We start from the raw sequence: 20,687 nt of genomic DNA, 5'->3' as shown, positions 1-20,687 counted from the left end.
AAGATGTCATCAGCCGCAAAGTAATTGCTCTAAGCTGTGGTGTGCCCCACAGCATGTGTATGGCCCGTAGAATCTGAGCTACGCAAACCTGGAAGAAATTTTTTAACCAAAAGCCACTGTTAGTTTTTGGGTCCAAGAACAAAGACTAACCTACGAATCATTATTTTACAAAGAAAATGGAAATAATCTTTTGAAAAACCCTAGTGCATAACAAGTCCAAAAGAATGTTCTAATGAAATGTATATATATTGTGATGATACAGTGCAGACAAAAAAAAAAACCACATGATGCACATTTCACCCTTTAAAATTCCTATTCAAAATATTAGAAAGTCATGCTGAAGCTTAAAATCAGTTATCTTAAGAAAGCTATGCAATGCTCAGCTTAAATTTTTTTTATAAATGACCTCTTACTGATACAGTTTTTATTTTACTAATTTTTTTTTCATTCTGACCTTATGAACACCCAGTGTAGGCAATGTATACAATATATCTCTGTAAAGCGCAGGCTCCAAAGGTCTTCCCAACTTAAATATCAGAACTGGGATCAGGTTTGGGACCTAAAATGAAAACATAGCAGGAAATAAACTTATAACTAGCTTGCCAACATGGTATCTTACAGAAGACAGTGAACTTGTCAGAATGTATTAGAAACTCATACCTTTTTGCTTTTTTCTTCTGCTAATAGGAAAGAGAAAGGAAAATTCTAAAGTCTGTAATTCCATAGGACTTAAAATGTATTTCTTTCTAAGTTACCATCTTAAAAGTACCCTAATATGCACAGTCAGCTGTAACCACTGCAATAAAATAATTTACAAAATACATTAATTTTTATTTGAAATTCCATTGCAGGCACACTGAAAGGAACATGCAATTGAAAACTGTACTTTAAAATACATACCAAAACAATGAAGAAACTACTCCAATTCAGTTCCGTCATTACAAAGGAATTCTGATGATTCTCCTATCATATCCCACAAACCTAGCATATAATACAATATAATTTACTGCATTCTTTAATATATGGTACAAAATTCCCAAAGAACTGCCCCTAAAGTGACAGTGAAGGAAAAGAGACTTATTTACCGCCATTCTGCTTCTATTTAGTCACATTTTCAGTATTTTCATTCTTTCAGCACATACAGTGTTTGAAAAAATTATTAATGCATTTTTACAAGAGCAGATCTCTTCAGATTAAATTTTTTTTCCATGTACAAAGGTCTGTCTCAGTCCACAGAAACTAAAGAGCAAGAATAATGAATAAAAAGCCAAGAGCTCCGGGATTCTGCATAATTCCCTCTATAATTACAGGCTGCAAAACACAGAACAAAAAAAAAGCACAAAAACGAACCAGCAAAAGAAGCAAACCCTGGTCATTCTATGGGACTTCACTACTTCTTAGCTAGCACCCTCCCCAACCATCCAGTCTTTCAGATCTTTGGACTGAAGATAAATCAGGCAGTTTTACAACTTTTGTTCTGTACTGAATTTGGCTAGGACAGAGTTAATTTTTTTCCTAGTAGCTGGTTTGGCTATGTTTTGGACTTGTGCTGCAAACAGTGTTGATAATACAGGAACGTTATAGCTATTGCTGAGTAGCATTCACAGCATCAAGGCCACTTCTGCTTCTCTGACAGAGAAGGACAAAACACTGCCCTTGTAACTAACATTCTTAGTTACAAAAGCATTCAAAACATTATAGAGTCTGCTCAAGCCCAGTCTTCATCAGCTGTGATAAGCAGTTCATTCAGTCCTGTATCTTCATTGGTCTTCTAGTTATAAAGTTCATTCATAAATAGAAGCTCTATAATAATTTTACACTAACATCTAACAAACAGGTGCTAAGTTTGATTTACAAAATTATGAGGAAAAGACTAAGCACATGCTACTCTAAGGCTAGTTTTGTATTTCCTTAAAGGAATTGTCCTTCAAAGTGTATTTGTTTTGACCTGTACATTCAAATTATAAGGTTGGGAAAATACCCAAAATGTTTTAGTAGATAAAGCTCTTCCTCTCTTCATCTACCTCATGTAATGGATAAATAATGCTGGGGCTAATTTCAATATTATATTTATGCTAAATTGTCATCAAGGGCATAATGACTCCAAAAAACTGATATGACAATTCATTAGCTCCTGTAAGTAGGAAGCAGCTCCAGAGAGGCATGCTACCTGGGAATACTGCCTTCTGGATCCCCCATGCTTACAGAGGATATGGCTGTTAGGTCAAGTCTGTCATTTGCAACCTGAAGAAGGGTTTCAAGGTTACATTTTTTGTTTCAAAATTAATTTGCATCTCAAAAATTATACTGAGGTACTACAAGAATGCTCCTTTTTAAATTAAGACTATCAATGTGACACAAAATGCTTTTATTTAATAAATAGGTCTGAGAATTGTTCTCACTCTTTGCCACTAATTTGGCAGTCTGATCTCTTTTTTTTCTAAGCTACACAACAGATCTTCCTCCAAAGTACAGTGAGAGAGGATAGTAGGGGAAGAAGATAATCCTCCTCTTCTTTCACATTTTCTTACATTTTAATGAAGAGAAACTGTCTTCATGCAGCCCTTGTGTCAGAACAAAGAATAAGTGGCAGCCACAAAACATGCCAATACCAGGTAGTGCACAGGTCCATGGCACCTGAGGACTATTTGTGGCTTCTGGAGAAATTGGTGGATGACATTGCAAAGCTGCTTTCCATCACATGTGAAAAGTCATGGCAGTCTGGTCAAGCTCCCGCTGACTGGAAAAGGGAAAGCATAACCTCCATTTTTAAAAAGGGAAAAAAGGAAGACCCAGGAAAGTACAAGCCAGTCAGTCTCACCTCTGTGCCTGGCAAGTTCACGGAGCAGATCCCTCCTGAAGGCTCTGCTAAGGCACAAGGAAAATCCCACGGTGACAGATGCAACCAGCATGGCTCTACAACAGGCAAATCATGCCCATCTAATTTAGTGGCCTTCTACCGTAGCATCACAGTGTCAGTGACAAAGGAAGTGCAACTCATGTGACCTACCTGGATTTGTGCAAAGCATATGACACTGTCCTGCATGCCATCCTGGTCTCTAATTTGGAAAGATACTAATTCAATGGATGGACCACTCAGTGGATAAGAAACTGTCTGGATGGTTGCACTAAGGGCAGTGGTCAACAGCTCCATGTCCAAATGGAGACCAGCAACAAGCAACATTCCTCAGGGGCCAGTATTGGGATTGGTGACATTTAACATCTTTGTCAGAGATATGGACAGTGACATTGAGTGAACTCTCAGCAAGCTTGTTGATGACACCAAGCTGCGTGGTGTGGTCAACACAGTGGAGAGAAGGGAGGCCACCCAGAGGGACCTTGGGAAGTGGGCCAATGTCAACTTCATGAAGTCCAACAAGGTCAAGTGCAAGGTCCTGCACCTTGGCTGGGGCAATCCCAAGCACAATTACAGGTTGGGCAGAAAATGGCTTGACAATAGTCCTCAGGAAAAGGACTTGTAGGTATTGGTTGATAAGAAGCTCAACATCAGCCAGCAATGTGTGCTTGCAGTCCAGAAACCAAACCGTATCATGGGCTGCATCAAAAGTGTGGTCAGCAGTACAAAGGAAGTGATTCTCCTCCTCTACTCTGCTCTCATGAGTCCCCACCTGGAAGAGTACTGTGTCCAGTTCTGGAGGCCCCAATACAAGGACACATGAAGCTCCTGGAGCAAGTCTAGAGCAGGGCCACAAAGATGATCAGAGGGCTGGAGCACCTCTCCTACAAAAACATGCTGAGACAGTCAGGATTATTCAGTCTGGAAGAGGGAAGGCTCCAGGGAGACCTTACAGTGGCTTTAAGTCTATCAAAGAATCTTTGATTCAGAGACTAACTTAAAATTATAAAATAGTTTAGGTTAGAAGGGACCTTTAAGTCATGTAAACAATCCCTCCACAATAAGCTGGGATATCTTCAACTAGATAAGGTTACTCAAAACCCCATCCAACCTGACCATGAATGTTTCCAGGGATGGGGCTTCCACCACCTCTCTAGCCAACCTGTTCCAGCTTTTCACCACCTTCTGTGTAAAAAATATCTTCCTTATTTCTGGTCCGAATCTACCCTCTCTTAATTTAAAACCATAACCCCTTGTCCTATCACTGCAGGCCCTGCTAAAAAGTTTGTCCCTATCTTTTTCTGAAACCCCTTAAAGTATTTAAAGGCTGCAATAAGGTCTCCCAGCAGCCTACTCTTCACACTGAACAACCTCAGCCCTCTCAGCCCTTCTTCATAGGAGAGGTGTTCCAGCCCCTCTGATCATTTTTGTGGCTCTCCTCTGGAATCAGTGCAAGAGGTCATGTCTTTCCTGTGCTGGGGACTCCAGAACTGGGTACAGTGCTCAGTCAGGTCTCACCAGAGGAGTAGGAAAGGACCTTTGGAGGATGCCTAGCCCAACCTAATCCACAAAGAAGGGCCAACACAGGGACTATTTCAAATGCTTTGTAAGGAGAAAAGGTACGTTTAACACATTAACATAGGTGTAAAAATGGTTTGTAACACTTCTTAGCTCATCATGGCTGTTTGGGTTCACGCTTTGCTATCTGCAGATATCACAACCTCTTACAATGAAAGCAAGTTATAAGATCCTTTGGGTGGATGATGGACCACAACATTTTTATAACAATGGATCTCAAGCCTTTTGCTAGTGTTTGGCACAGCTGATCATTCCCTGTGATCACAGTGCTGCAGTCATCATCTTACTGTCTGTGACTTCTATCTTAAAAGAACAGGAAGTCAGGACATGTTTGTTCTGCTCAAAACTTCCGCTTTGAAAAAATTACTTAAGCAGAACTGGGGTCTATAAATAACCTAGAAAACACAGCTGGAAATGGATCTCTTTTAACAGTTTTTTAAATAACTCCATCACCTCTCAGTATCCTTAACATCTCTACCTAGCGTATGCACAACAGAAAAAAGGACATCCCGTTACAACTGCAATTTTTATTTAAACAACCCAATAGCTTCAGCAGAAATACAAAGCAGTCTGTCACTTTCCCAAAACGATCCTCAGTAGCTACACTCTTGAATTACTTGTCTTCCTTCCTAGTTTATGGTAAAACTTTAAAACTTAAACAGTATATCCAGAGAGTAAACATGTCAGCAACGAAGTCAACATATGGAATTCATCACTTCTTTCAGAGCAGCTCCACATCCTCCATGATGGCTGCCTGAAATTCAGAATCTCCTCTAAACTACAATTAAGACAAAACCTATCAGAATTTTTCCAGAACATGTAATTGCAGCAAAATCCACCAGACGCATCCTCTACCAAAAAGAGTTACAGAAAGTGTTACTGAAAAGCCAGTTATGTAAGTACCTGAAACTTGCAAAAGCTGACATAAATTCCAACCCATGCACTGAAGGACCAAACTGCTGGAGTAGAAGCTTACAGTACAATTTCCCAGAAACAATTAAATGATGTTGGAAGGGAGAGAAACAAAATTTGTCAGAAGAAAAAAAGATTCTGCAACAATTCAACGCACTCTTAAAAAGAATACAGCTAAAAAAAAGTCCATGATGCATATGCAAAGCACAAAACACAGGGACAAGCCAATGTAATCTTACCTCAGCCTCACAAAGTGCCTGAAGACCCTGCAACACTATGGCAGCAGGTGTAGCTTGATCAGGTTTTGTGCATTCATTTAATACCTGAGAAATTGCAGCCAACATATCTGCTCCATGCTGATATGGTCTAAGAAAAGAACATGAAGATATATGGCAATATTAATGCATACATGCAACTTCTATTCCATAAACAAAAACTCATTAAGCATTGGTTTTGTTTAAACAATGACAGAAACAGACTAAAACTGGGACAAAAAAAAGATACAAGGAATGATACGGTATAGTGCCCTAAAGGCTGAATGACATGGAGAATTAAATCAGTAGGGATCAAGTTCCAGATAAAATATCACAAAAGGGTTAAGCCCTGGAAGCTTTTGTCCAATGATGTTGGTATCCTAAAAGATTATGTCATTCAAGAAGCAACTGAGAAAGAAAATCCACATGTGCTATTAATGATACTATGTGTTTACTATACATGAAACATTTAGGCTTCCTGTTTCCTCTCACTTTCTTCCAAATTATTTCTAAACACATGAAGAATGTGCATACACCTAAACTGTAACTACACCACTTACTGGCAAAAAGACTACAGATGCATTGAGATCTATCTCTTGCTTTTCATTTTTTATTTTTAATGTATTGGAAAATGATTGCAAAATTAAAGATGGTTGAAGCAGTAAAGGAAAGTGTATTTTCTGTAAGAATTTTTTTTTAGTTGATGACTGAAAGGTTAATGAATATTCCCTGCTCTTAATAACTGACCTTCCAGACAGAAAGTGAGAAGTGGAAACCAAAAGATGGGTTAGAAAGAGAAAAGATGGTTTTGTACACATAAAACTGGGAAGTAATTGATAATGTGTTTTTAAAAAAATAAAAATCTCCATAGGAACTTAAGAGCTTGAAAGGATCAATATAACATCCAGACTTGCACAAGTGGTGTTCTCTGGGGAATATTATATCGGAAAAAAAGACCAATAATTTGCATGTGACCAAGTACACTTTTCAGAAAAGCATCCAATCTTTCTTTGAATAGATCAAAGGATCGACAGAGCCTTACTTGTTTTTTTCTAGGGTTCCATAATTTTTTATATTTTTAAATAAATTTTAGAATTTGTAAGCATGCATTCAGTTTCTACTCAGCATCAGTAGAGGATGCAAGTTTTGTTTCAGGATGAAGACATTTTAAAGATTATTGGTATGCTCTGTTAGTTTTAATACAAAACAAAAAACTGAATAACTCCTGAGATTAGCAATGACTAAGTCAGTTTCTCACATTACTAGAAAAAATATTACCTGCAATTTAACAGAGTAGGCAAAAACAATTATTCGGCTGTTCTGAAAAAAATAAATTAAAGAAAAATTGTTTTCCTTTACAAAAATATAAGATGGATAACAATTGCCCTTACCTCTGCCTACAGATATCTCTTATACAAGCAGCCTTAGCAATCAGCCGTTCCCATTGAGCATCTTTGTCAACAGACAAAGAGGGCATATCTGACATTGCCAAGAACTTCTGCAATTCTGGGTAAATTCGATCCTAGAAAAGATTTAATTAAAAAAATTGTACTCAAATTTTCAAAATTTGCTGACAAGATTTTCAATTACTAGCACTTTTACATGACTTCTAAATGCCACTTTCATTGCATACTGTAATTGGCTTTTCTTCATTATTGGAATCTAATGCTGCCTTGAGATCTAACTGGCTTTTGCAGACCAAATCTCTATTGCTGCTTTACAAACAAAGCAGCAAATTATTGCCATGAAACTAAAGTCTTGTTTTTACTGCATGTTATGAAAAGTAGAAAGCTGTCCTTTGTTTTTTTTTTCCTAATTCCAGTTAGAGACCTGATGAAATGAAAAGCAGGTTTCATGAAAGGCAGACCATTGAAGTTTTTCGCTAAAACAGTGAATATATATTAATACAGACACCACTCCCACCATTTACTTTATACCATTGATAGTGACATATTAGCATTAGCAATGTTACAAAATTAATTTCCTTCCTTGGTTAGAGGTAAGGAGGTTTTTCAACTACACTTGTCTTAGTGACACTAGAAAAATTTTCAAACCTGTCTTTCCCACAAAGATGTCATCAGCCGCAAAGTAATTGCTCTAAGCTGTGGTGTGCCCCACAGCATGTGTATGGCCCGTAGAATCTGAGCTACGCAAACCTGGAAGAAATTTTTTAACCAAAAGCCACTGTTAGTTTTTGGGTCCAAGAACAAAGACTAACCTACGAATCATTATTTTACAAAGAAAATGGAAATAATCTTTTGAAAAACCCTAGTGCATAACAAGTCCAAAAGAATGTTCTAATGAAATGTATATATATTGTGATGATACAGTGCAGACAAAAAAAAAAACCACATGATGCACATTTCACCCTTTAAAATTCCTATTCAAAATATTAGAAAGTCATGCTGAAGCTTAAAATCAGTTATCTTAAGAAAGCTATGCAATGCTCAGCTTAAATTTTTTTTATAAATGACCTCTTACTGATACAGTTTTTATTTTACTAATTTTTTTTTCATTCTGACCTTATGAACACCCAGTGTAGGCAATGTATACAATATATCTCTGTAAAGCGCAGGCTCCAAAGGTCTTCCCAACTTAAATATCAGAACTGGGATCAGGTTTGGGACCTAAAATGAAAACATAGCAGGAAATAAACTTATAACTAGCTTGCCAACATGGTATCTTACAGAAGACAGTGAACTTGTCAGAATGTATTAGAAACTCATACCTTTTTGCTTTTTTCTTCTGCTAATAGGAAAGAGAAAGGAAAATTCTAAAGTCTGTAATTCCATAGGACTTAAAATGTATTTCTTTCTAAGTTACCATCTTAAAAGTACCCTAATATGCACAGTCAGCTGTAACCACTGCAATAAAATAATTTACAAAATACATTAATTTTTATTTGAAATTCCATTGCAGGCACACTGAAAGGAACATGCAATTGAAAACTGTACTTTAAAATACATACCAAAACAATGAAGAAACTACTCCAATTCAGTTCCGTCATTACAAAGGAATTCTGATGATTCTCCTATCATATCCCACAAACCTAGCATATAATACAATATAATTTACTGCATTCTTTAATATATGGTACAAAATTCCCAAAGAACTGCCCCTAAAGTGACAGTGAAGGAAAAGAGACTTATTTACCGCCATTCTGCTTCTATTTAGTCACATTTTCAGTATTTTCATTCTTTCAGCACATACAGTGTTTGAAAAAATTATTAATGCATTTTTACAAGAGCAGATCTCTTCAGATTAAATTTTTTTTCCATGTACAAAGGTCTGTCTCAGTCCACAGAAACTAAAGAGCAAGAATAATGAATAAAAAGCCAAGAGCTCCGGGATTCTGCATAATTCCCTCTATAATTACAGGCTGCAAAACACAGAACAAAAAAAAAGCACAAAAACGAACCAGCAAAAGAAGCAAACCCTGGTCATTCTATGGGACTTCACTACTTCTTAGCTAGCACCCTCCCCAACCATCCAGTCTTTCAGATCTTTGGACTGAAGATAAATCAGGCAGTTTTACAACTTTTGTTCTGTACTGAATTTGGCTAGGACAGAGTTAATTTTTTTCCTAGTAGCTGGTTTGGCTATGTTTTGGACTTGTGCTGCAAACAGTGTTGATAATACAGGAACGTTATAGCTATTGCTGAGTAGCATTCACAGCATCAAGGCCACTTCTGCTTCTCTGACAGAGAAGGACAAAACACTGCCCTTGTAACTAACATTCTTAGTTACAAAAGCATTCAAAACATTATAGAGTCTGCTCAAGCCCAGTCTTCATCAGCTGTGATAAGCAGTTCATTCAGTCCTGTATCTTCATTGGTCTTCTAGTTATAAAGTTCATTCATAAATAGAAGCTCTATAATAATTTTACACTAACATCTAACAAACAGGTGCTAAGTTTGATTTACAAAATTATGAGGAAAAGACTAAGCACATGCTACTCTAAGGCTAGTTTTGTATTTCCTTAAAGGAATTGTCCTTCAAAGTGTATTTGTTTTGACCTGTACATTCAAATTATAAGGTTGGGAAAATACCCAAAATGTTTTAGTAGATAAAGCTCTTCCTCTCTTCATCTACCTCATGTAATGGATAAATAATGCTGGGGCTAATTTCAATATTATATTTATGCTAAATTGTCATCAAGGGCATAATGACTCCAAAAAACTGATATGACAATTCATTAGCTCCTGTAAGTAGGAAGCAGCTCCAGAGAGGCATGCTACCTGGGAATACTGCCTTCTGGATCCCCCATGCTTACAGAGGATATGGCTGTTAGGTCAAGTCTGTCATTTGCAACCTGAAGAAGGGTTTCAAGGTTACATTTTTTGTTTCAAAATTAATTTGCATCTCAAAAATTATACTGAGGTACTACAAGAATGCTCCTTTTTAAATTAAGACTATCAATGTGACACAAAATGCTTTTATTTAATAAATAGGTCTGAGAATTGTTCTCACTCTTTGCCACTAATTTGGCAGTCTGATCTCTTTTTTTTCTAAGCTACACAACAGATCTTCCTCCAAAGTACAGTGAGAGAGGATAGTAGGGGAAGAAGATAATCCTCCTCTTCTTTCACATTTTCTTACATTTTAATGAAGAGAAACTGTCTTCATGCAGCCCTTGTGTCAGAACAAAGAATAAGTGGCAGCCACAAAACATGCCAATACCAGGTAGTGCACAGGTCCATGGCACCTGAGGACTATTTGTGGCTTCTGGAGAAATTGGTGGATGACATTGCAAAGCTGCTTTCCATCACATGTGAAAAGTCATGGCAGTCTGGTCAAGCTCCCGCTGACTGGAAAAGGGAAAGCATAACCTCCATTTTTAAAAAGGGAAAAAAGGAAGACCCAGGAAAGTACAAGCCAGTCAGTCTCACCTCTGTGCCTGGCAAGTTCACGGAGCAGATCCCTCCTGAAGGCTCTGCTAAGGCACAAGGAAAATCCCACGGTGACAGATGCAACCAGCATGGCTCTACAACAGGCAAATCATGCCCATCTAATTTAGTGGCCTTCTACCGTAGCATCACAGTGTCAGTGACAAAGGAAGTGCAACTCATGTGACCTACCTGGATTTGTGCAAAGCATATGACACTGTCCTGCATGCCATCCTGGTCTCTAATTTGGAAAGATACTAATTCAATGGATGGACCACTCAGTGGATAAGAAACTGTCTGGATGGTTGCACTAAGGGCAGTGGTCAACAGCTCCATGTCCAAATGGAGACCAGCAACAAGCAACATTCCTCAGGGGCCAGTATTGGGATTGGTGACATTTAACATCTTTGTCAGAGATATGGACAGTGACATTGAGTGAACTCTCAGCAAGCTTGTTGATGACACCAAGCTGCGTGGTGTGGTCAACACAGTGGAGAGAAGGGAGGCCACCCAGAGGGACCTTGGGAAGTGGGCCAATGTCAACTTCATGAAGTCCAACAAGGTCAAGTGCAAGGTCCTGCACCTTGGCTGGGGCAATCCCAAGCACAATTACAGGTTGGGCAGAAAATGGCTTGACAATAGTCCTCAGGAAAAGGACTTGTAGGTATTGGTTGATAAGAAGCTCAACATCAGCCAGCAATGTGTGCTTGCAGTCCAGAAACCAAACCGTATCATGGGCTGCATCAAAAGTGTGGTCAGCAGTACAAAGGAAGTGATTCTCCTCCTCTACTCTGCTCTCATGAGTCCCCACCTGGAAGAGTACTGTGTCCAGTTCTGGAGGCCCCAATACAAGGACACATGAAGCTCCTGGAGCAAGTCTAGAGCAGGGCCACAAAGATGATCAGAGGGCTGGAGCACCTCTCCTACAAAAACATGCTGAGACAGTCAGGATTATTCAGTCTGGAAGAGGGAAGGCTCCAGGGAGACCTTACAGTGGCTTTCTAGTTCCTGAAGAAGGCCTACAGAAAGTTGGGGAGGGACTTTTTACAACGGCATGTAGTGAGAGGACAATGGGTAACCATTTTAACTGGAAGAGAAGAGATTTAGGTGAACCATTAGGAAGAAATTCTTCAGATTGAGGATGCTGAGACACTGGAACAGGTTGACCAGGGAACTTGTGGATGTCCCCTCTCTGGAAGTGTTCAAGGCCTGGTTGGACGGGGCTCTGAGCAACCTGGTTAGTGGGAGTTGTCCCTGCCCATGCAGTGAGGTTGGAACTAGAGGAAGACAGCGTCCACCAGATCTGACTATAATTTTATTGTTTCCCTGTGGCTATTTTCCGAAGTTCACATAATCAGACCAATACTATCAGGCATCACCTAAGTGAGCCAAATCCAGTTCAACATATCCTTAAACATGTTTTCTACTCAAATAAAAACATATTTTACCTTTTCTTAAAAAATGCACTCCCAGCCCTCAAAAGAACACAAAATAATGCCTCTTCAAAGGGATTTCCCAGAAGGGTGTAATTTAGCACCAAAATATTTCATTCAAGCTGTTGAAAGACCATAAAAGAACGGATGTCCTCTAGAGGCTCATAATCCTCTTAATAATGGTAATAGATCTTGTGATACTATTCACCAGTGACCTCTCAAGTCAGATGACTTCATTTCTTTCCCTTGCAGCACAGCTGGTTTCAGGCAAACTGTAAGAACACTTTTGGCACAGTAAAAAAATGTATATGATTAGAAGAACTACTTTAAGTCTTTCATGAACAGCATGTGTCAGCGCAGCCTCTGAAGTGATTTAAGACAGCCTAAGAGCTCACGAACTACTCTTAATTTATCAGCCTTCTAAAAAAGATTTCTGGATGTTTCAGACCATTACTCCAAAATGCCCTGTCTAAAAACAGATCTAATATAAGCCTTGATCTTGAATCATAAGAAGGCTTTTGGTCAGTAGGGAAGAAGGAGGTGCTTACACATAAATCCTCTGTAGGCTCTCTTCACAAAAAGCGTAAGAAAAAGCTAAAATAAAGCGTAATCAGAACGATGTCTGCAAAATCAATTATGGTAAAGATTTTTAAACCTAGCATGATTTTTAAATGTTCCGATTCATTTACTGCAGAGACATCAGACTCCTTATAAAAGCAACATTTAGTGTGGAAATAGGAGATCTTGTTTGTGACCACCCTCTTGAAGAGTTTTAATAAACATGAAAGAAATGAGGGTAGCATTCCCAATGCACATTGTCTCTTTCTGATCCTGTCTTGTTTTGAAATACAATTCTTGAATTCAGACTGTGCATGGCAATCACCTGTGGCTTTTCAACTCAATATCCACAGCTCTAACCACTAATGATGTGAACCTCAAAGTAATAGAATTTCACTAGCAGTAGAATTACTAATCATCTTGATTGCTTAAAAATGAAAAACACAAAAGAGCACCACACAATTCTTTTTATCCTATGGCCCCCACCATGGCACCTCAGCACTTCTCTATATTCTGCTATCATACAGGTACTCCACAGTTAGGCTGTAAAGTTTGCTCTGTGGACATTTTATTTACCTCTTGCAAGGCTAATCCCTGGGGTCTGCTACTCCAAGTTTACTTAGAACTGAACATGTATCAATGACATGGTATCTGGAATGTACCTGTGTTTACTTGGTTAGACTTCCTTTCCCTTAAAAATACCTGGGTGTAAGTTTGGTGTTCAAATGCCACTAACATCAAATAAACAGATTCAAATTAAAATAGGTGACTGTTTAAAAATTAACTTGGGATTAACAGCTATTTTTTGTTCTCTTCTTTCCATACCCAATCTCTGACTTTCTTCTACTCTCCTTCAGAAAAGCCTTCTAATTACTGTGCTGCACATCACCTTCCACTGCATCTGTCAGGAAGTACCCTATGAAACTGAAGACTCAAAATGTTTAACAAGCTTGTTGTGATGAGCTTCTCACTTTCTGAAGTTAAAGGGCATTCCAATAACTGTTTTACAACTTATTTTTCCCATCTTTTACAAAGCACCATTTGTTTATGTGGAACTGAATAAAACAGAACCAATTAAAGCAATTCCCAAAGTGCAGTTTTTCCATCAACATGTTACTGTTGTTGACATCACACTGCCCATTGGCTATATTCACGTCTATTTTAGAGTTGGTCAAAAAAAGTCTTAACTCCTGATGGACTTCATACAATGCTTACCTCAAATCCATTACAGTGCATATAGCCCAAACCCCTAGACCTCTGATGATGATACTCATGAATGAAACATTTCTTAACTGAAACCTTAGCATTGTCAGTAATGTAGAAAACTTTCTTCTAGCTGTGAATTAGATGACCAATATAAATCTATATCCTGAGTTCAGAAGATTAACCTGTACTTTCAGAAACTATATTCAAATCTATTGTTTCCTTTAGCTTTCAAAAAAGAAAACATGGGGGGGGGGGCGGGGGTTGGTTTTCTTATATGCTAACTTAAAAAGCATAAAGCCATTTGTTAAGAAAGGCTTACAAATGCCCACGGCTTCCTCTTTTTTCAAAATAATTAAGTAACAACTTCCTGAAAGGACCATGCTTATTTCAAAAATATTAAAGCATGGCATTGTACCTGCTGATCAGCAGCAACACCACCATTTGGTAAATGGCTCTCCTAGCACAGTTTTTTTTGGAGTTTCACCATGTGAGGAAAAGTAACCTACAAACTCCTAGTGTAATATTTATTTATTTCATCCTGCCACAGACCACCAGAGCCTTTGCGATCCAGTATTTTTCACTATCTTAAATTAAATGGAGTGACAAGAAGCAGGTGACAAATAAAGGGAAGCCAAATTTTGTATGAAGCAGGAAAAGCAGTTTCAAGTGTGCTCCTACCACAGTTATCTAAGAAAGCATCTTTTGCTCTGAAAAGAGTACTGTGAGGTTATGTGTTGTCTGCATGTTTTGCTATGCTGGCTTTTTTTGCTTTTTAACTTTCCCATTTTGTGGTTTTTACCATCCCCTAGGAGAGATACAAGACTGCAACAGAATGGGAGAAATTTCATTCTATAGTTTTATGAGAAGGAATTCATCCATGTGCAAGAAAATGGCAGCCATTCTTAGAAAACAAGAAAGAACTAGTAAGTGGAAAAAGTAAGAATGGGAAAAAGAGACCCTGAAAAGAACAAAAAGCACTTCATTATGCACATGTCCACCAGATGTCTAACTCTGAGGAGTAAGTTCTAGCAGTTCAGTATTTCTATTGATGCAAGACTTCCAGCATCCCAAGAAGTTGTTCTACATACAATTCAACAAGGAGTATACCAAGGACATAGAATAAATACTTCAGAAAGAACTATTGACGAATTAGATCCTGTTCTTAGTTTGAACTGTAAGTAAGCTGTGTAGCCTTGCAGGTTCTTCCTAAAGCAATTATCAACATTGCAGTTCAGGCTTTGCATAGACATTCACATCTTGAATATGCAATCACCTCTGTACTCAGTAAAATTAAATACAATGCTAACTAACATGAGCAAAATGACAGCAGCATGCACAGGACAAAACATGAACTTCCAAATAAAATTAAATGAGCAAACAACAGCTCCCTATTTAATTAACATACAACAGGCAAGTATGTAATATAACTGTAAATTGCCCAGTAACTTTTTTCAGTTCAACTGATGGCTACATATGATCAGAATTGTACTACAGATACACTGCAGACAGTTCAGGTTGGCTGCACCCTTCAGTTTAATTTGCCAGTTTCTCTTCACTGTTATCCTCTTTCCCATATACTGCATCCATATTTACTCCACTTTGGTCTATTGTGCCCCGCTCTTCAGTTTTCTGCACAAAACATGGAGCTGTTTGAGCTAGTCCAGATGAGGGCCACAAAAATGATCAGAGGGCTGGAGCACCTCTCCTATGAAGAAAGATTGAGAGGGCTGCGATTGTTCAGCCTGGAGAAAAGGCAGCTCTGGGCAGACCTTACTGTGCCCTTTCCGTACTTCAAGGGGGCTTAAAAGGAAGATGGGGACAAACTTTTTAGCAGGGCCTTTAGTGACAAAACAAGGGGTAATGGTTTTAAACTAAAAGAGGGTAGGTAGGCAGACAGTCAGACAGATTCAGAACATAAATAATCAAGACATTTTTTACAAGGAGAGTGATGAAAACACTGGAACATCATGCCACAGAGGTGGTAGAAGCTCCATCACTGGAAACATTCAAGGTCAGGTTGGACAAGGCTTTGAGCAACCTGATCTAGTTTAACGTGTCACTGCTCATCGCAGAGGCGTTGAACTAGATGACTTCGAAAGATCCTTTTCAGAACAAAGCATTCTATGATTCTTTCAAACAAAAAAAAAAACAAACCAAAAATTGTATACTACAGATGCAACAATAAAAAAAAAATAAATTAAGACCATCAGAATCTCTCCTGTTTTATTACTCCATCCAAAGTACTGTATGTATCTATTTCCTCAAGCTTTAGTGAGAAATGCAATGTGTTAAATGTGCCTGGAAGTTACATGCTTCCTGGAAACCCAGCTCTAGAGTTGGTTTGTCTAAGATGAAAATAATGCATTTCACTCTTTTTTCAGAGCAGTGATCTTACAGTTCACATAAATTAACTGATTCTATACACTCTTCCATGCCCATGTTAACACTCACAGTCCAGATCAGTACTTACAGAGCAAAACTCTGCAACTTTCTCCAGATTGAAAATTGCACATTTTCAATTTGTTCTTGCATGTCTGGAGTTAGAATTACTTTTTCCACATGCCACCCAAAAACACAAACCTTTATCTTTAACACAGAAGTTAACAAATATCAAGTGTATAGAGACAGAAAACAAAATCCCTGAAACTAGTATCATATAAGCCTAGAAATATATAGTAACTAATCCCCACAAAACCTAATGACAATGAAGAGTATGACTGAATACAATGCTAGAATAACAATAGTTAAAATGCAAAAGGTTCAGTCAAACTGAGAAAAAAAAAAATTAAAGAAATCACATGCTCCCAAATATGTATGCAAGTGTATTATTAAACACACCCAAAACAACTGAACAACAAAACAAAAGGCCAGTCTGAAAGAGATGTAAGAGACATAAAAGGTTAACAGCAGGCAACCCACATCAGATGAAGCTGTGACCTGGTTTAAAAACTTACCTGGCTTAAGAAATACAGTTGTTATCTCCAAAAGCACTGTATCATTGGCTTGGTTTAGCACAGCAATTCAGAAGGTGTTCAACAGCAGTCACAATACTGGACTGCTTCCCTTAATTGGAACTACAGTGCTCAGCACTGTAAGTCACCAAGTACATATTCTGGAAGCTGTATCTTTCTCCAGCCCTTGTGCTGCAGTGTATGACTACTCTTTGAAAGAGAAAGCCATTGAAAAAAAACCTGAAGCAAATAAAGCTTGTCTTTATGGCACATCTGAAACTTGAAGAAACACTTCTCCCTTCCCTATTTTTTTAATTCACAAAGATACCGCCTCCTGCAATACCTCTTAATGTTTCTAGATACCTCCACTTCTCCTTCCAAGTTATGTAGATACACATACAGAGCATCCAGATGAGCAAAATTCCAGCTTGAATTCAATACTGAAACAAAGACTATGCACTTATTTTTAAGAAGCAAGAATACAGATATTACAAAGGACTTGGCAGTCTTCCCAGTAACCACAAAAGAACATGGAGAATACTTTATGAAGTCACCAAAAGTCAAAAATGCTTGGGAGCCTATTTTCAACTTCCTCATGTTTTATTGTCATACTTATTAGACAATATCAACAAGTCAGTCAGCCCTTTTTCCTAAACAACTTCCTTTAAACAACTTTAAAATACTCCAAAACGGAGACCTAATAAATATTTTGCTGTAAATGACACACAACAGGTGAGTTTCAGACAGCACTAGGTATATGCATGTGCTGCATACGCATGTGTCTACGGGCAAGACAACAATAGGGCTGCCTACAGGGGGGCAAGGGGATCCCAAACAGTTGAGATGTGTGTAGGATTGCCTGATGTGTCCCTCTGAAGGATGGAGAAAACAGTCTGCATCAGCATCTGCAGTGGAGCTGTGGCTTCAGAGGCTCATCTGTCCAGATGCCAGCAACTGGTGAGAGTTGGGACAGAGACACTGGGATCCAGGTGCACCTACTGTGCACACTGACAGTCTATGCCCCATTGTTGGCGGGATCTATACTATATTTGTCATACAAACTCATATATTGTACATATACTCCCACTAGTAAATATCCATCCTGCTCAGCCAGAAAGCAGAACAGGATGAGGCCTCTGGTGCTGTTTCATGTTCTTGTGAGTGCTCTGTGTGTTTGTGTATAAGAACATGCACGGGGTGTACATGTGTGCTGTACATGCATGTGCCTACTGGGAATACAGGTACAGTCTTGCCACTTGGAGCTGGAGCAATGAAGCAGTGGCAGCTTTGACCTTCTCAGCCAGCAAAATCCAGAACAATTCCTGTAACAAAATCCACTATCAGTAACTTCTTACCTGAGAACAATCAGCCTTTGCTATTTCTGTAGTAGTATGGAGTACATCATGAAGACTGTCTCCATTTTCTTGGATCACTAGATAGGCCAGCAGAAGAAAAACATGCACAGGAACTTCAGTGGTTACAGACAGCAGTGATTTCACTGAAGATAACCAGTTAGTAACTGCAGACTTCTCCTTCATGAGCTCTATGATCTTCCAGGTTGTATACAATGAGCTGTAAGAGCTGGTTATGGGGAAAGGGAGTTTGTAGGACACCTGAGAACAAGTGGAACAAAGAAAATTCTCAATCAAACAAATACAGTACCATGAAAGAACAAACAAACCAACATCCCAACCATAACTAATCCAGCTCTGTCATCCAAAACAACTGTATTTTTTAGTGTCCCAATGCAATAAATGTAAATAATAAGTTACATTTATTTAGATTCTATATAAATATTAGATTAGAATAAATCTGATACATTTACACTCCTTTACATGAATTCTTGGTCTAAGAATGTGCACTGTGAATAGGTTGTTAAATCCCTCTTCAAGAGTTCCCTCTTTATTTGGCATCCATCATTCCTGTTCCTGCTAGTAACTGCAGTGCTACTTTCTTACTAAAATGGACATAATAAAACTGGAGTACATGAAGAGCTTCCATTCCTGACAAGGACAGATACATGACAAAAGTGTAAGTATCATCCACACTATTTTAAGGAAATTCTCTTAACTTTTGATAGTACTTCATAAAACAACACAGTTTAAGTTAAATGAAAAATGTCAAGTTGGATTAACTGTTTCACTTCTCAGAACAAAATGTTCTGTAGATGCAGTCATGGAAGATAACATTCAGAAGCAGAAAATGAACAAAATACAAATGAGAAATCCTTCTAATTCAGGTTTGTATATATGCAAAAGTATATGTATTTTAAAGCTTCTGCGTATTAAGATGGAAGTTCAAGGTTTTTCATTGCAACAAAAAAAGCTTAATCTAAGAGAAACCATCTTCTTCCTACTAATTCTTTGTTTCCTTAGAAAATGCAATGTTTTCAGAAATGTCCTTCTATTCTCAACAGTAGTTGGCAGGTAGTAACTGGATGAAGAACATTTATACAAAACTCTGGTGAAAACAGTATTTGAAAAGAGGTCTCCAAATTAACATTTAAAATGGAATTCAGACTCCAAATCCCACTCACTTTTAAATTAGCAGGGAAAAAGATTTTGAGTGGCAAAAAATTTCCTCCATAAAACGGCTGAATTTCATTTTAATAACAATGTTCAAAGCAATGTAAATTTATTTTGGCTAATGGAAGGTAGAAAGACCCTGTACTTTAGATGACCTTTTAAAAATAACAGTTAGCTCATTCCATTACAGCAACACCATCTCTCTGGCTGGCATGATCACTTGGGAATCAAAAATATCTTCTGGATACAGTGTGAAACTGCTATTTATTGATAAAGGAATTCAAACTTTATCCAAAGACAGACAGTGAACTAAGAAAAGCTTCAGGATCTGTAAGTTGCACTGTTTAGTTGCTTCAGCCTACAAGACTGTAGGACTTGAAGTCAAACTCAGACAATTACAGTTTTCTGTTGTATTATTTTTAAATGCCTAGAAAAAGCTGCTAAAATTGGTAGAGCCTGAAATTCTACATTGATACTTCCTATTTTACATTACTTACTCAAATGTTTTGCTACACAACTGTATTCGCTCCCTCTCCCTTTATTTCAGCTGCACAAAAACAAGCTATCACCACAGTTTTTACTTTAATCCTGCATAACATTCAAGCATCCCATACCTGTCACAAAAGAAGGAAAAAAACTTATATCTTTACCAATTCCTTTTTATCCTTCACACCTTCTTCTTGCAATATTCCCAAGAGATTTACAGCCAGCTGATGCCTAGTAGTTCCACAATCATCCTCTGATAGGCAATCCCCAACTGTCGTAGAAGATAAGATCTGTAGCACAGGCATCATCAAAATAAGGGCTGTGGTTGAGATGTTCTGTGTTTCTGAACACGAAAGGAGCTTGTAGGCTATTTAAGACAAGGTAGACAAAATCCAAAGGTCAAGTAGGGAAAAAAGAACTAACATGATCTGTAATTTTAGGCGTGACACAAACACTTGCAGGAAACACTCTTGTCAAGCTAAGCAACAGTCCCCAGAATAACAGTATATGCATACTTGAGTTAAAGTGCAGAAGATTTTTTTGGTAAAGCTCCAATTCTATTTAGAGACCCATACATTACTGTTGTTTACATCAAAGTACCTGATGGCAGCAAGAAATACAAGAATGAAATGTTGCATAGATCTTTGCTTGTACTGGAATAACTCCACTAATCAAAACTGGTAAGTCAAAAGCTCAGCCGAATATTGCAATGTCTGTCAGGCCTACTCTCTTAAGATCTGTCAAATGAAACCATTCAGGATGTATATTCTCAACAGAGAATATCCTGTTGTTGACTCAAAAATGAAGCAGATAAGCTCACAGATAGCAAGCTCAAAATACAGTAACATTCATGGAAAAAGTCAGCGTAGCAGGCAAATTTCTTGCTGTTAGAGCAAATGCTACTTTTTAAATCAATGGGAAAAATGTTCATAGAAAAAGTGCCAAACATTTCACCACCCAATCCAACTTCAGGGGAACGCAGCACTTATTTTCATAAACAAGAAGAAACAGGGACACAATCTCAAAAGCGTGGATTCTTCC

The 20,687-nt window shown here is 38.1% G+C and overlaps 1 protein-coding gene across 1 annotated transcript in view; it reads right to left on the bottom strand.

Moving 5' to 3' along the window:
* The window catches only part of FOCAD (focadhesin), a 93,121-nt gene that overhangs the window by 55,871 nt on the left and 16,563 nt on the right, over nt 1-20,687 (bottom strand). The window contains exons 9-14 of the mRNA XM_010008435.1: nt 19,811-20,013; nt 17,991-18,248; nt 8,124-8,228; nt 7,656-7,757; nt 6,993-7,123; nt 5,587-5,713 (exon numbers count right to left, since the gene is read on the bottom strand). Of these exons, the coding sequence (XP_010006737.1) occupies nt 5,587-5,713; nt 6,993-7,123; nt 7,656-7,757; nt 8,124-8,228; nt 17,991-18,248; nt 19,811-20,013 (926 nt within the window). The remainder of the gene's footprint in view (nt 1-5,586; nt 5,714-6,992; nt 7,124-7,655; nt 7,758-8,123; nt 8,229-17,990; nt 18,249-19,810; nt 20,014-20,687) is intronic.

Source organism: Chaetura pelagica, unplaced genomic scaffold (genome assembly GCF_000747805.2).
Source record: "Chaetura pelagica isolate M959 unplaced genomic scaffold, ChaPel_1.0 scaffold232, whole genome shotgun sequence".
In the NCBI taxonomy this organism is placed as follows: Eukaryota; Metazoa; Chordata; class Aves; order Apodiformes; family Apodidae; genus Chaetura; species Chaetura pelagica.
The sequence above is the reverse complement of the archived record's forward strand: the minus strand, read 5'-3'. Positions and strand labels throughout refer to the sequence as shown.